This window comes from Camponotus floridanus, unplaced genomic scaffold (assembly GCF_003227725.1).
Source record: "Camponotus floridanus strain SB8 unplaced genomic scaffold, Cflo_v7.5 scaffold4, whole genome shotgun sequence".
Taxonomy (NCBI): Eukaryota; Metazoa; Arthropoda; class Insecta; order Hymenoptera; family Formicidae; genus Camponotus; species Camponotus floridanus.
The window spans coordinates 2,879,729-2,897,027 of record NW_020229547.1 but is presented as its reverse complement, the minus strand read 5'-3'; the positions used below and the strand labels follow the sequence as shown (position 1 = coordinate 2,897,027).

Genomic DNA, 17,299 nt, shown 5'->3' with positions numbered 1-17,299 from the left:
GCGTTATCGTCGTCGCATTTCTCATCGGCTCCTTTAGAAGCGACTTTAGCCTGTTCTTTTTCCCGCGGGCTTGAAATAATATAATCGGTTCCGCGTTTGCGTATCGCTCGAAGGAGGGATGAGCTTCGTGATATTTTCAGATACCGGATTTTCGGGTGATCATTTTTTTGCACATGGATAACATTTCAATAAACAAACAAGAGATATCGCGATATCAAATACGTAGAAGCAAATATGTAGGCTAATGAGAGCCAAACGTAAGATAATATTGAATTTCCCATTAATTAATAAATAAATTTATTTCCAAATGTTTTGAGCCATCCTTGGTGAAATGAAGTCGATATAAATTTTTATAGCCTATTTCTACATATTTGATATCGAAAAATATGTTTTATATCGAAGGATTTTTAACATATAGGAATGTAAGAAATCGCAATTTTATAAAAACGAGAAATAACGAATCAAAATTTAAATTTTATACATATAGGAATGCATTTTCGCGTGTTTTAGATATAAAAAAAAACAATATCGATATCATATTTAATATTTCACATTTAAAATATATAAAAATATATAAAATATATAAAAATATTATATATATAAATATATAAAAAAATATATAATATCTTAATATCTTATTTTTCAAGTAATGGGGGATATACACTTTCGTATTATGCAACCCTCGATGTATTTTCGATTATAATAATCGAATTATGCAATGACACTCTATTATCATTTTAAATAGCTTTGAATTTATAAAGTCTACAAGAAGATTTATGTAATCAAAATTGAACGATAGGAAGGGATGCTATCATATGATGATAATTTTTGTTCAGGTGAAGGTGCTTCGGAGATATCAAGGTTATCTTCATTTTTTTAATGTTTAAATGTTTCTTATTTTTGATAGATGATTTTTGATGATAGAAGAGCTCAAAACAAGTACAAAGTTCATTATAACAAAATTATTGAATAAGATTAAAAGTGAAAAAAATGTATGTTTTTCATATTATAAGTGAAATTTATTATTTATGAAAAATGTTTAAAATGATGGCTATTATTATCAATACAATATTGGATTCTTTCAATGATTGCTCTTCTAATAACGTTTGGTATATATATATATATATATATATATATATATATATATATATATATATATAGTTAATGCACAAGCTGGAACGACCCATTATTGCATGTCTTAAGGTGTAGTTGGTTCTTCTTAGATTATGTCTTTTAGAATTCCTTATAAAAAAAATTCAATGGTATGAAGTTTAGTGAACGAGCTGACACTATATTTAACTGGCGATAGCTACGTTAATTTTTTTGAGCATACATTGGATCCATTGTTAGAAATTTTGTTTTAATTACATTTAATGTTTTAATTACATTAATTTTGTCTTTAATACGCATAACGAACAATATGACATTAGCGATAAACGTCCAGTTTTTTTTTCATTCGTTGCAAGAAATAAACTCTAATAAATAAGATTGGGAGAATCCAATGTTGATAGTGATGATCATCAAACATTTTCTATAAATAATAAATTTCACGTAACATACGTATGGTTTTTTTATTTTTAATCTTATTTTTTAATCTTATGTCATGAACTCTGAACTTGTTTATTCTTTTATCATAGAAAAAACATATCGAATTTATTTATAAAATGAAGGTGACCTTCCAAAGTGTCTCTTCTACCTAAATAAAAATTATTATTGTCATATGATAGACTCCTTCGTACAATTTTGATTACACAAATCTTCTAGCTCTCCTAGATTTGAAGATATTTAAGATGCTAATAGTAATTATTGCCTCATCCTGTACATATCGCGGAGATTTTATCAAATGTCTAATCAAGCGATACACTCTCTATTTCTTTTTCATGCAATCCATTCATTTCTCATGATTTTGAATTTTGCTCTGATTACCTATAACGGCTAAAAGGACTCTCTCTCTTTCTCTCTCTCTTTCGAGCGTCTGCTCGAAAATTTATCGCTCATCAGAACGTGCGAAGACGCGATGCACGCGTTTATCGCGTAAGCCGGTCTAAATCTGTTACGATGAATCAACGCGCGAACCGAGTCGTGGAGTCGCGGGTGCAAACCGTAACGCGCGTACAAGGACGCGTCTAGACGCACAAATCGCACCGGCACCGGCAGACGGTCGTCGTCACGACGACGCTGTCACCGTCGCGATCACACAGTCTCTTTTCCAGCTTCTTCAGTCGTTTGTTCCTGCCGAATTACGACGTCCTGGGCGACGGCGGGGCCGAATGATGCGACGACCCTCTCGTTTTACATTTCGCCGATCTCCTCCCCTTCTTCCTCCTCTATCGTTTTCCTCTCACCTGCCGATTCCTCCCGCGACTCGTTCCGCAAACAAACATGTTATCTATAATAAAAAAATTATTAATTAATATATATTTTAATAGACTTTTGAGAATCGAAAGAGATGATCGAAAGAGAGATTTTTTGCGAAAATAGATATGTAGAAAGACACATGAAAGCTGAAGATATAATTGAATTCCGATGGGAATCTCTTCGTTTGTTCATGCGATCTCCTTGTGTGAATTTAACGAATAGATACTAAGATACTTTTTTATAATATTTTAATATTAGCGATATCGCAAATTTTCACATTGCACGAAGAGCGGATTTTTCTCAGATTGGCACGATATATATATATATATATGTAATACTGTTTTCTTGCATCATACATCGCAATAACGAGGATAAATAATGTCCCTTTTAACGAGCCAACTCCAACGAAGATGTCAATCGCCTAAATGAACGTGGAATTTGTTTATCGCGCTCGTTTAATCATGAGACCGAGCATGCGAAGACAAACACTAACCCAATGGATTGTACCATCGTTAATAGGGTATCAATAACATCGAATTACCGGTTTATTTTTCCCATTGACGATCTACGATCTAGGACTTCGTAACTTGTTGCTTTGGCACATGTTGACGATATAATGGTGATAAATACACCATGTGTTGCGTAGTTTATTTGCGCATTTAAAAAAAATTGGGAAATAAAAGAGACAGCTTTCTTTTTAATTCTAAAGATTTTACCTGATGCATTCCTAGAAAGATATCACGTACCAACAAGTACATATTTATATAATTATTTTCTCTTTTACGACGATTTCGTCAAAATGCATGTGTCATACACACATATTTATTTGCGCATTTAAAAAAAAATAATGGAGAATGCTTTCTTTTTAATTTTGAAGTTTTTTCCTGATACATTCCTAGAAAGTATCAGGAAGTATCAACAAGTACATATTTACATAATTATCGTTTCTCTTTTACGACAATTTTGCCAAAATGCATGTGTCACTCATGTTTTGGAAAGACTAAATATGTCTGTCTTATAAAAAAAATTGGTATATATTTTATTTTATTTTTATTAATTAACGTATAATTTATAAATACCTTTATCTGAATAATTAGATAAAAAACTTACACCTGCTGACTTTGTTCTATGATCCATGAACTGTGCGTCAATTGCGTCAATTCGTGTTTACAAATGTTCGTTACCGTCTATCGTCGCTTAGAAGACGAATAAATGAGTGATTATTCGATACGCAAGCGTGCAAATTTTTACGCATTAGATTAGATTAGAAAGAAGTCTTTATTTACTCTATGTCAAGGAGATGAGCGAATTATTATCGCGTAAAATGTGTAAAGATTTGTCGAGTCTGATTAGTATAGCAAAAATCGAAGTAAAAAATAGTAAGCATAAGCGTAAATAGTATATCACATGACGAATGAAATACTCGATTCCTTATCCTTGCTGTGATTAGTCTTCGACATGTGTAACTTGCTAGCTCTATTCGGCGAGTATTTGCAATAAGGGCATATCACTATCGCAGGGGGCAGGGTCTCCGAGATATCAAAGTTTACTACGCATTCAAAGCTAATATCCGCAAGCCAAAACTTAGTAATGTTTGATCAAACTTAGTAATTTTTTGTTCTTTATCTCGTCGGCAGATTCTGACCAAGAAAACATTCAAGGATCAGAGACGATTTTTCTCTCGCATAAATCTTTTCTATTCTTTTCTGAAAGAGAAAAAAAGAAAGAGTTTTTATATACATATGCAGCAAAATTTTCATCGAGTATTCCCCAGATTTTTAGAGATGAATCTTTTGTAAATCAATTACAAGGGAAAAAAATTTAATTCGTCGCCTGGACAGGGACGTTAAAACCGCCAACATGTAGAAGTCTAGATTTAAATCATGTTTCATAGACTTCGCGTATACACGCGCGCGTGTCCACGAGCATGAACTGAGTATACACTCGAGCCTACTTCTGTTCTATTAATGATTCTAATAAGGAGAGTAAACATCGCGAACGTGCGCGCGCGTAGACTGCCTGCCGCCGACATCAGCGCAAGACGACCACTATTATTAGCGAGCGACAAATTCATTTTGGGATATCTTGGTACAAGGATCGATGTATAATATCGCCGTAGACGAGGACAATATCTGTAATTCTGCCGACTCTTCGTCTCGTCCTTCGTTTCTTAATTATTGCCTCTTCGTTTGGATTCATTGAGACGTTTTACGTTATCGATCCCATTGAGATGCTCATCGGTATCGCTGAACTTGGCTAGACTCGCAACGCAATCGTAGTAAACACAGATATCGTGTATCAAATGAATATTATTAAAACTTGAGTGATACGACGAGATATAGTTAATTTAATAGTTTCGGAAAGATCAATTTCACGTTGGGTTATCGTATACTGATTTCTTGCTCTCTCTTCTTTTCTCTGTCTTTCATACAGTAAGATCGTAGAAACATTACTGAAATTTCATTGCAATATCACATATTGGGCAATATTGTTGTAATCTTGAAATATTTCGCAATTACCATAAAACTAGTCATGATCATTCATTATTTTCAACTAGTCATCATCTCCTACGCAATATGTACACTGTAATTTACAAAATTTCAACAATGTAATTGAAAGATGTGTTGTATGAATATAACATGTAGGGTAAAACGGTATAATACATTCCGACATAGGGAATGTCCCATTACATATATGTAATGAATTTATCAATAAGTATTGAGACAAGAATCAATGAATAACATTATATAATCGATTGGAAAAACCACAGCTTTGGAATTTCACATTTAAAAAAATTACAAAATCAATCATTTTTAAGGAAAAATAGTTGTACAATTTATCGATACGTATTTTGTCATTTTTCATTATATAAAAATAATTGTTGTTATGTGTTTACATATTCTCACTGTATTTCTGAAGATGTAATTTATAGCTTTCTACTCGATGTATATGTGGGGAGTACTTTTTTTTAAAAAAGCAAAAATGTCCCACATAGGGATAATATTCTAGTTATAATACTCTAGCTTCATTATAATATTTTTTATCATTTTTTTCTGGTTGACTTTGAGTAACATGTAAAATATAAAAGAGTAACATATAAATGAGTAACGTATAAAAGAAAACTACAATGGCAGAAAAAGAAATGGCAAAAATCAAGATAAAAACATCGTTATTTTAAAAAAGACAATTCTTATAAATATTCAATCAATATTTTTATTGAGTTAAAATACGAATTTTTATGTTTCGTCGAATTTTACAATTGGACAAAACAATTATTTTTTCTTAATTATAGTTTCTGATGCACTTTTCGCTAAAGTTCGGAAGAAAATGATCTTTTTAGTATTTTCAAAAAGACTCTTATAATTAGTATAACTTAAACTAAAAATTATCTATAGAAAGAATATAATCAAAAATTGACAATTATTAATTACAATTATTACAATTATTAATTATGATATTCGTAAGTCTTTGTAAATTTCAACTATTAACAAAATTTTCATCGCAAGTGTATTTTATATTGATTAAAACAAAAATATGGAATGTATATTATACCGTTTTATCCTGTTTTATAAAAATATGAATTGTCAATAATGACGGTTTTGAAGAAACGTGATTTTGATTGCTAAATAGTTTTTGAAAATCGCATTGATAGCTTTATCGCTGAAAAAGATGAAAAAAATCACGAAGAGAATCATGCGGCATGCAATGGATAACGCATCCAATGACGCCGAAAAATAAATGCGTATAGAATGTATTGCAACAGTCGCACGATTGATATTACGGACGTTGATAAGCGATACTTTGTATTGGGAGCCGGATGAGGCAGCAATTGTGTATAAGCTAATGCATGCGTCGCGTGCTCGTTATTCCTCTTGCGCGTGACAACTCTTCTAAATTTTCACAATCGACGCGAATACATGAAACGTGAGAACCGCGCGGACCCAAATACGCATTTCTTTTATTCGTCATTAAAGTTTTCGTCAGCATGTTATACAACACTTGATTATGTATGTACATTTTTGCCGACTTCTTTAGCCGATCTACGCATTTTCCAAAGGGATATGCGTAGATCTGCCAAAGTTTTCCTCGAATGTGCGTTTGTTTACTTCGTTTTACAATCTACAATATCCAAATATGCAAACTGTATATACATACATATATATATATATATATATATACACATATATATATATACATACATATATATGCATATATATATATACATATATATATATATATATATATATATATGTATGTATGTATATACAGTTTGCATATTTGGATATTGTAGATTGTAAATATATATATATATATATATATATATATATATGTAATATATATATATATATAAATATATATATATATATATATATATATATATATATGTGTAATAATCTATTGTAATAATCCAAATAAAAAGATATATAATATATTATATAATAATTATTATATATAATTATATTTTATACATATAATAATTATTATTAAATATATTAAATAATATTATATATATATATATATATATATATATATTATATGTAATTACATAATATTGTATAATCATATCATAATAATCACTTATCTATTATAATAATAATATAATAATTATAGATAATATACATAATAATAAATATATAACAATAATATAATAATATAATATAATAATTATAAATAATATATATATATATATATATATATATATATATATATATACATATGTATATTATCTACAATGGTTATTACATTATAAATTTTTTCAATACGATATATAATACAGATAGATAATATGCGCAATATTCAATGAAACTATGAATATTCGATTTACATGCTGGAATGGATCGCGCATCCCTTTATCGTAAATAAAATGAAGAGAGGGACTGGTTGATAAATTTCTTTGATGCATTGGTATACGCATATACGCACTCGATAACTGATAACCGCGACGATAAAGCATTGACACCCGTTTGATTAAAGTGACAGTCTGTCGACATAATCGAAATTAATAAACTTTGTACTTTAAATTTGCAAATTTGTTGTCTTTCTGCTGAAAGAAATTTATACCAATACTTGGATTATCATATCAAAAGATAAAAAAATAAAAACAATTAAGAAATAATAAGAAATATTAAGAAATGCAACTCATGTAACTCGTTAATTATTTATAATGTATACGTGAATATATCTATATCTTTTAATTAAAATTTAAATATAGTTGTTTTTCTCTCTTGGCACTGACATATTTATCAATGATTTCTTAGTCGGCGATATTTATGTTTCTTTCAATGTATGCGAGTTCTGTTTGATGATGCATTTTTGTGCTTTGCAAGAAATACGCTTAGTTTGGAAATCGAATAACAAGTTTCAAATTATGCAATGGTGGACATTGAAAAGACAGTTAATAATAACACGCTTCATATGTATATATATATATATGCAGCTGTTGTAGCCTAGAGTGAAAAATATATCTCCTAATGCTGAAAGAACGTAAATATAAGACGAGAACTTTTTTTTTATACATTTATAATTTTCATATTTATGTAAATTTTATATACATCATACGTTGTAAAATCACACATTTTTTATATTTAAATGATCTTTTCTTTCTCTTTTTATTTGTTGAAAATCTCTCTGGTTTCTTTTCTCAATTCCGCGCAAATCATATTACTATGCCGTCTTACATTTCAATTGATGACCTAATGTAGAAAACATTATAGCCGAAAGAATTTGAATAACTTTAACAAGATTCTTTATTATGGCAAGACTTTTTTAAAGCAGTCTATACACATATCTGTATCGGCGAATTTATGAACTTGTAAAAAAATAATAATTCGTACAATATAACATTAATTTTTAATTAGCAATCAATCGAATCGCTTCATATTTTTTTATAACTTACAATAATAATATATCCGCAGAGATTATAGAAAGATGCATATATTGTATAAATACAAAATACAAATATACTTTACGCAATAGTATCGAAACTTTGTGTATTAAATACATATATATGAAAAAGTAATAGAAAGATCGTTGATAGAATTCTTTTGTTGATTTGTAAAAATTACTATAAATATATTGCGCGCATAATGCCATATATCTTTATCAAAATTTAAAATGTATACATGTATTTCATCCACATTAATATTTTATCCACATTAATTTCTCTTTTTATCTCTTGCGCGGTTCGAACGTTTTCATCAACATTGTGCAATAATAAATACAAGTAAATTGATAACAACATACATTGAAATCTTTAATAAATGTCAAAATATCTATATGTCAAAGATCGCGTAATCAAAAAGTTGCATCATATTTATTAGTCATTTACAGTATTTTTTTTTAAACAGAAGTTTAATTATGTGAAAATAATTATTTTCTTGATTAAAGTTCTTAATATTTATAATGCACACTATTCAATATAACTTAAGAAATGAATGCGGATTGTGTTTTTTCATATTTAAGTTAGTCTCGAAAAGTAAAATTATAATATTGATATAACATAATAGGAATGTGTTTGCATATATTATCTATTCTACTTACATATTGTTAATTATAAATATAAATGCATAAAAAAAACATGCATATATATATATAGTACAAAACATTGGCAAATATTTATGCATATATACTATCATGCAAATAATATTGCATTATGTATTCTCTTGAGAATTCAAGAAATATATGTTTGATTAAAATTTCGGTTGATTAGTTTTAGTTTCATCATAATATATCTTGCACTTCTACGCAATTTCATATGTATATAACTCTTTCCTACATAAAACTGAATTATTTATATTAAAAAATATGTAAAAATTAATCAGATCAATAACTTTCACGTTTTATGTACACAAATAAAAATGTTTGATGATAAAACTTGCACTTATCTTATAATTATATTTCGTTATATAATGCTTAGATTAACAATAAAGTACACAAAAAGATACTTCATCTTTTCTGGAAAGCATTTATAATTATATAATACGCGACTATATACTACTGTATATATCTTAACAATAACATACATTGAGATGTTGTATATTTGTAACGAGATAATGATTTGTTATGTTCATATCTTGCTACTCTCTAAGCATGATTTATAATATAATTTTATTGAATTAAATTGCAAATAATAATCGTATTAGAAGATAAATATATATGCGTAGAAAATTATATATTAATAAGAAAATTTGTCTTATCCTTCATTAGGCCATTATATATATGTATATATATATATATATATATATATATATATATATATATATATATATAATTTTCTTCATTTATCATATAATAAATTTTCGATGTAATGCGACTCAAGAAAATATTTTTGCATATATATATTCATATCTAATGCATGTTTCACTTGCAATGTTTTATATTTGCTCTTAGGTATTTTGAAGATGCGATATCTCATATGAGATATGCAATTAACAACAAATTCACCTGAGACATGTTTTTTCTTTAACATTCTGATGATTATAAATTAGTATGAATTCCGTAATCTTTGTAAAATGTTATCTTATTAACAAGGGAAAAATTATAAATGAAAAGGAACTTAAATTTTATAATTCTTGAATTATCTTTACAAAAATTATAATAATGAAGATTATATATTAGAAATTTTGAGACAATATAATAGGGCTATTTTAAATGTTAAGATAATTAATTAAAGTTTTTTATATTGAGTAAAAAGAATTCATACTTCATAATGTTTTTATACGAAACGATTCTAAATATCTGTTTCCATTCATAGTTCAATGATGATTAATCAATACTTTGCAACAATTTGAACTTTGCCATTTTAATATATAAGATATTATTTGTTCGCGCATAAATCTTTATGAATAATTATACGAGAATGTGTAAAACCTCATTCAGACATATGTGGCAGATTCGTGGTATCATTTCGACGTTGTAATCGTTCTGGATGCGAGCAAGCCAACTGACTGAAATCGCGAACGACATCATTGAATGTTTCATCACCGGTAACGCCTATCTCAGAATCTTTCATTTCTTCATTTAGCAGGCCAAGTCGTAATCTGAAATATATATGTCAATATAATAAAAGAAAATATTTTAATATCAATTCCTGAGAGATATTTACAAGGTGACGATATCAGCATTCGCTTCTTTTACAGCGATCGACAAAGGTTTTATCCCACTTTCATCTTTGATGTGTTGATCGGCGCGATGTTTCAGAAGTAAGCACACTTGTGCAGTATGTCCTGTTTATAACAAGTACAAATACATTTATAAGATTATAGCATTCTAAAAAAAAACGTAGAAAAATACATATATAATTTATATAATTTATTAATGTGTACCTAATTCCGTTGCTAAATGCAATGGTGTTTTTCCCTCGGCATCTTGACAATTGATTCTTGCACCATTCAGAAGGAGATATTCACACGACATGACAGAGCCCTGCGTATCGAAAACGCGCGGTCATTATCAGATTTCTATATTTTGCAGTGGATTTTATGCAAGATTGAGCAAGAATAATATTATAATTTAGTGTTTCATGGAAAGTTTTCTGTACATACACTTATTATCGCTTGATGCAACGCATTACGGCCTTTATCATTAACATTGGACCATAATTTATCAGCGCCGATCGCCAATGCTGCACACATTACGGGCAAATTGTGTGCCAGCGCAGCTTTGTATAGCAATAGATTGGGATGCAGATTCTCGATATCCTCTTCGTCGGTAAATTCTTCGTCCTCACCAGCCGTTGAATCTTGATCAGAGCTCAATTCTAAATTACCGTCCATAATCGGTTTTGGTACGTCGCAACCAAACATTAATATATCCGATTCTGTTTTTTCATTGCAATGCTTCTCCAATTTAAGCTCTGTATTTTCCGAATTATCATCTTTGGTCTCATCGATGTGTCTACTGGAATTGTCGTCTGATTCGCCGACTGAAAGCGTACTAGTAGTATCCGCTGTCGATACATTTACTTTCCGTTCGCTTTCTACCAGATTAGTATCTCGCATCAGTTCACTGCTCGCAGCTTCCCCACAAGTTGCAGTATTCTTAACATGTTTATTACCATCGTTCAATTCGTTTTGCGAACGATTCAAGATCTTTCCATACAGAGTGGAGTTATTTTTTAAATCTATGGTAGCGCTATCATCCGAGCTTACTGAATTCCGTTCCGTCTTTCTCGCTTTCCCAACGGAATTCAAACTATCGATCGATGTGTGCTTGCTATCATCTGAACTCGTTGAATGATGGCCTTCTTTTACGGATAACAACACCGTTTTATTGCGATTACTATTGTCGATCTTATCGCAACTGCGCGGTCTACGACGTAACTTACGTACGCTCCATTTTCGAAAATGCGTTTGCTCTCGACTGGCATGATGCCCGGTTGGTATCACGTCATTTAAAGATTTCACAAATTTACGATCTACGTACTTCAATTTTATCCAAGTTTCCCGAACATTACTAAAGAGAGAGAAGATGTAAATATTTTTGCTTGTTTACTTATATTATTAAAGAGGAACTAATCAATTCATGATACTACATACCTATTGCATTTTGGTGTAGCTTTAGTAATGTCGGGAGGTATAGGTAGAGCCTCATATATACTGTTTACAACAGAATTACCCAATTCCGCCATTACTTTTAATATTTCTGGTTCCCAATCATCTAAAGTCAAGGAACGAACTTTGCTATAGTGTACTCCAAGACTTCTATGTACACCAGAACATTCTGTACAAATATTAAAGACATTAAAATAATGGCTGTTATACATAATAGTGTATATATATAAGTGTAATTTACCTATGCAAAGTGTAATGCCTAGATTGATACTGGCCCATCTTGGATTAACATCACCACAATCACAACAAACTTCATTACCTGAGATCTTTAATAATTGTTCCCACACTCTAAAATGTTGAGGCAATTTTCAAGATATGTTTGACCATTTAACATAAATCAATGGCATATGGAAATCTATAAATCACCTCGACTTCGGTTTTGTTAGTCGTCTCACGAAACCCTTGTTATCGCGCGATTGCGATTCATGTGAATTAATGCTAGCACCTATACTCATACCTCTCTGAATGGCAGCACCAATAGCTTGTTGCATTGCAGTCACCCAAGCCAAATATGTTTCTTCACTGTCTGCTTGCAATATATGGCTCCTGCAAATTAAAAAACAAATTTTTTTTCATGTTTGCAAATAAACTCTCTTTTTTTTATCAAATGCAAATAAATGAAACGCATCTTACTTTGTCGGACTTAAAACTTCAAAGCAGTTCCTCCTATCACAATCAACGACAGGTTTTACAGTGCATAATCGCAAATCTTCTTCCATAATTGTATAATCTTCATCACCTGTTCGTTTTCGATATACCAATTGATGGTCCTTCAAGCAAAACCATCTCCTATTCCATGTTTTGAAAGCATTACTAGTCCTTTTAAATAAGTATCCTTCCATCTTGGGATTGCCAGGTATCGGAGAGGGAATCAGATCTCTATTATTAACGTAAATATGCCGATTTTCCATTTCCTTCTCAAGCTTGTTCGAGTCATTTCTCATTTTGACTAAATTATCATCGAGATCCTTCAGAAATGGATCGAGATCCTGAGCGAGATCGCTACCTTGGTGATAATAAGTGATACATGCATGCATGTAACTCAGCAACGTGCCTAATATTTCGTGTCGCTTGCGCGCTTGCAACATCGTCAGTGCATGAATGTAGTCTAATGCTGTGTGTCGAAAACACGATCGAGTGGCCGACAGAATATTTGATGCTTCTTCGTATTCCGCAGGCCGAGATTTCGGTACTTGAGAGTTTCTATTTAACGCAATGTCGAGATCACCCGAAATTCTCTCAAAGTAATGCCGAGACTCTTTTACTCTCTTGATGTCACTGGAAAAGCACGAGACAAAATTTAGAGTAAATCAATCACCTGTCAACTTGACAATGTATGTATATATGAGAGCTCACTTTTTAATAAAATTATTAAGATCTTTCATCACAGTTCTGGAAGCTTGGTCTAACAAAATAGTATGATATTTGTTCATTTCTTGCAAAGCATGAATAAGTTTATTTAGGAATGCCATTATCTCCGGATCATCGCTAAAGTACATAGACACCTCCCATAGACTATTGGCAAACTGACTGTTAAGAAGAAAAAATTATCATTAATAATTATGCTGCTAAAAATACTGTTATATATATATATATATATATATATATATATATATATATATATAATAACCTATAATTTATAAGACAAAGAGAGATTTGTTTGACTTATTAAAAAATACATATGTTTACTTAGAATTTTATATATTTAAAAATATAATAAAAAATTATTAATTTTAGCATAATTTTCACTAGCAGCTGTTGTAAAAATATAAATATGTTTTAAATATATTATAATGCATATATTTTGTTTACGTTTTGTTTAATATATTTGTTAATCTTTCTTATAATTTATAATTATCAATATCTTTTTTATAAAGCTTATATTATGTGCAATATGTATACAGTAGTTATATACTAATAATTTTCATATAAATTTTTTACATCTTTATTACTTTCAATTTTTAATTTACTTTTCAATACACTTTATAAGATAATTTAATATTGATGCAATAGTTGAAATATACGAAACTTACTTTTGCTGTCCAACAAAGGCTTTTCCGGTGTCGATGGTTAGGCTACAATTCTTCAACACCTGTAAACAGCAAAAATAAAATAAATACGATAAAAGATAATTATATAGATGAGAAAATTCTCCTGTTATTACATTCTGTACATATATATATATATATATATATATATATATATATATATATATAATATTTTTATTTCCTGCATATATTGATTATATTACTTTATATCATCTTTGAATAATGAAAAATTTGTGCCACAAAAATTCAACTAGTATAAATAAAATACATGCTTGTGCATCATCATATCGTACAATACCTTATCTAATTTTTGTTCAAGTTGATCTATATTCTTCTCCACCTCTTCGATGCAAGATCTGTAAAATTCACATTATTTTATAAATTATGCATACTCTTTTCATTTCGTATATAATTTTATCTACAAAACATTTGGATGAAATAAATATATTTAAAAAACTAAGATGATGAGGTATACAACAGCATTATCAGTAACTCCTTTGTATAAAAGAAATTATAATTAGATTGAAAGCACAAAGATGTTATACCGAAATTTCGGAGTATCTCGTAAACATTCTTCGAATTCGATCAAAGGCTTCATTTTGTACTCTAGATTCCTCGAGATCCTCGAATGCAGCTTTGTCCGGTGTACTGCAATCTCGAAACGTCGTAAGCGCGATATTTTCCATGAAATTAACACGTTAGTCAGCAGTCCAAGTGCAATTAATGAAAACTATACGCGCGCGCACTCGTTTAGAACAGGTCCTGTCAAACACCAGTCCGCGTCATGGAGAGGTAAGAAACACGTAAGAAGATGACTGGACCATTAAACTCTACATATGTCTCACATATATATTGAAATGCGCTCCCGCAAGTATATTTAAAGTGTGTATGTATTACAAGTGAGAGAGAAAACAGTCTCTTTGTCCTTAAGCGCATGCGCGTTGGTGTCCTGCGCTAGAGTTTATTAGCGCCTCAACACTTCCGGTATCTAAAGTCACTAGATATTTTCTATTGATTTAAATAATAATTTGATTTTGAAATAAAAAAGTTAAGATTGTGAGAATATCTATTTTAATATTTTGTAAAATGTATAATTAAAATTTATTTATTTATTTTATTGAAATATGTTTTAATACTTATTGTCTATATTTATTTAAATATTTATTTATTGATTATTTATTTGAATATTTATATTTATTAAATATTTATTTGAATATTTATTTGTGAATATTTTTACGTCTTTTTTATCCTTTGTTCTGTCATTCGAGTACTGTCAGCTGATCGATAGATGGCATTCGACGGCCGTTTCAAGAATGAAGCGCGAAGTTAGCGTCGAAAATTTCAAATCGCGCACGCGTCGCGTACAACACGTCGAACCTCGAAATTAATATTAGTGGCGATTGAATGAAAGAAACGTGTCTTGCGGTGAAAATTATTAATCATGCGTTACGCCAAGTGTCTCGTCGGCTCCGCGAATCTTACCGCCCTGATGTATCATTACGTATTCGGAAGCGCGGCCGAGGACGATTCCAATTATAACTTCAGTCACATGTACAAATGGAAGAATCTGCAGGAAGGCTTTCAAGAGGCCAAGGTCTGCAGGAAACCGATATTCCTCTTGATCCACAAACCGGGCTGCCCCACCTGCGAGAAACTCAAGCCTAAATTCACCAACTCCATCAGGCTCCTCGATCTCAGCAAGCAGTGAGTGTAATGTACCCTTTTTTGCAATAAGCTTCCTCTTACTACTACTTTCCGCGAGTATTAAAGTACGCGCGCACTATTAACGTAAACGATCCAATTACGTAGATTCTATCTACAGAAGACACAATTTAGAAACTAATAAAGATAGAATTAATTAATATATACAAAAAGTCTCTGCGAATTTATTTTTTTATTCTTATCAAAAATGAGCAAATATTGACGACGATCTCGAGTTATAAGTAAAATGTATGGTTCTTTGCAAACTGAATTTTAGAAATGTGTACAATTTAAAAAAAATAGCAACCAAGCGACAGAGAATTAAACAAGATAAACCTTGTATTTAGCGCATACAAGTAACGTAGGATTTTTTATATTACACTTTTTAAGAAACTGATTATCTCCCCTCCCCCCCCACGTAACAATGTATAGCTTCGTCATGGTGGATGCGAGGAAAGGCGAGATTCCCGCACAAGACGAAATGAGATTTCAACCAGATGGAACGTACGTTCCGAGAATTCTCTTCTTTACTCCGGATGGCGAATTTATGGAGAATGTTTATAATCGTCATCCGAAAGCCGACGATAAATACAAGTATTTCTACAACAGTACGAGTCAAATAATAGATAGTATGATTTTGGCGTTGGAACTTTGCTCCCGGGAATCGCTGCTCGATGACAAAGCTAAAAAGAAGTAAATCTTAGATTTATTGAATGACAATCGCGACTGCGTCACTGTCATTAAAAAAATTATTAAAATTTGCGAAAATAAATTTAGTTTGCTGTCTAAACATATGTATTTTCTTAAATTATAATAATAAATAATATTTTAGAATTAAAAGGATATTATACAATTTTATAAAATTTTTGAATTCATAAATTAAATCAATCATATTTTAATAAAGACAAGCAAGGGAAAAAAGAATAAAATAACATTTGTATGGATGTGTATATGATTCATGTGAATAATATTAATGATGCAACATTTTAATTGTCTCTCTTGAATGAGATATATAAAAATTTTTATTAAAAAAAATCCTATCATGAAATTTGAACTATATGATAAATAAGAGTTTAGTTCTTAGTTTTTTATTTGGTCAATATAAAAAATGCTTTTAATATAAATATGAAATGTAAAAATTAAACTGCTGTTTTTAATATTAAATTTGGAGAAGGGAAAAAGCCAATATTGTTAATGTCACATGTGAATTATATACATATTTAATGTTTGGAATTCTCAAAATTTATATCGAAAATTAAAAAAACTTGCATCGTATATCAATTTACCTTCTATACTATTTGCTGTCGATGTAAATAAGCTGTACATTTCAACAGAAATGAAATAATAATTATACAGTATGAAGAAACCAGTTAAAGTTGGATTGCGCAGCAGAATCTTTTCTCCCTTCTAAGATTCTTTTTTTTCTCATTCTCTCTCTCTCTCTCTCTCTCTCTCTGTCTCTCTCTCTCTCGCTCGCTTTTTTATTTGCATTTTTTTTAAGACAGCATTCGAGTCTGCGCTTGTACGTCGTCAGATTCGGTGCCGTGTCCAATATACGACGACCTATAGCGAGCTCGCAAA

The 17,299-nt window shown here is 30.2% G+C and overlaps 2 protein-coding genes across 2 annotated transcripts; one reads left to right on the top strand and one right to left on the bottom strand.

Annotated features, from left to right (window-relative positions):
* Positions 1-10,002: 10,002 nt before the first annotated feature.
* LOC105251778 (arf-GAP with coiled-coil, ANK repeat and PH domain-containing protein 2) lies at positions 10,003-14,902 on the bottom strand. The gene is made up of 12 exons (XM_025411507.1): positions 14,563-14,902; positions 14,316-14,373; positions 14,003-14,061; positions 13,326-13,499; positions 12,603-13,247; positions 12,336-12,515; positions 12,151-12,257; positions 11,895-12,078; positions 10,902-11,811; positions 10,683-10,782; positions 10,463-10,583; positions 10,003-10,397 (listed from the first exon to the last, which is right to left on the bottom strand). Exons 1-12 carry the CDS (start codon positions 14,613-14,615, stop codon positions 10,229-10,231), a joined length of 2,760 nt encoding a protein of 919 aa, XP_025267292.1. The 5' UTR covers positions 14,616-14,902; the 3' UTR covers positions 10,003-10,228.
* A 556-nt stretch (positions 14,903-15,458) lies between these two features.
* LOC112638907 (thioredoxin domain-containing protein 12-like) lies at positions 15,459-16,415 on the top strand. Its single transcript, XM_025411490.1, has 2 exons — positions 15,459-15,721; positions 16,151-16,415. The coding sequence occupies exons 1-2, from the start codon at positions 15,459-15,461 to the stop codon at positions 16,413-16,415; spliced, it is 528 nt and encodes a 175-aa protein (XP_025267275.1).
* The last annotated feature ends 884 nt before the right edge of the window (positions 16,416-17,299 follow it).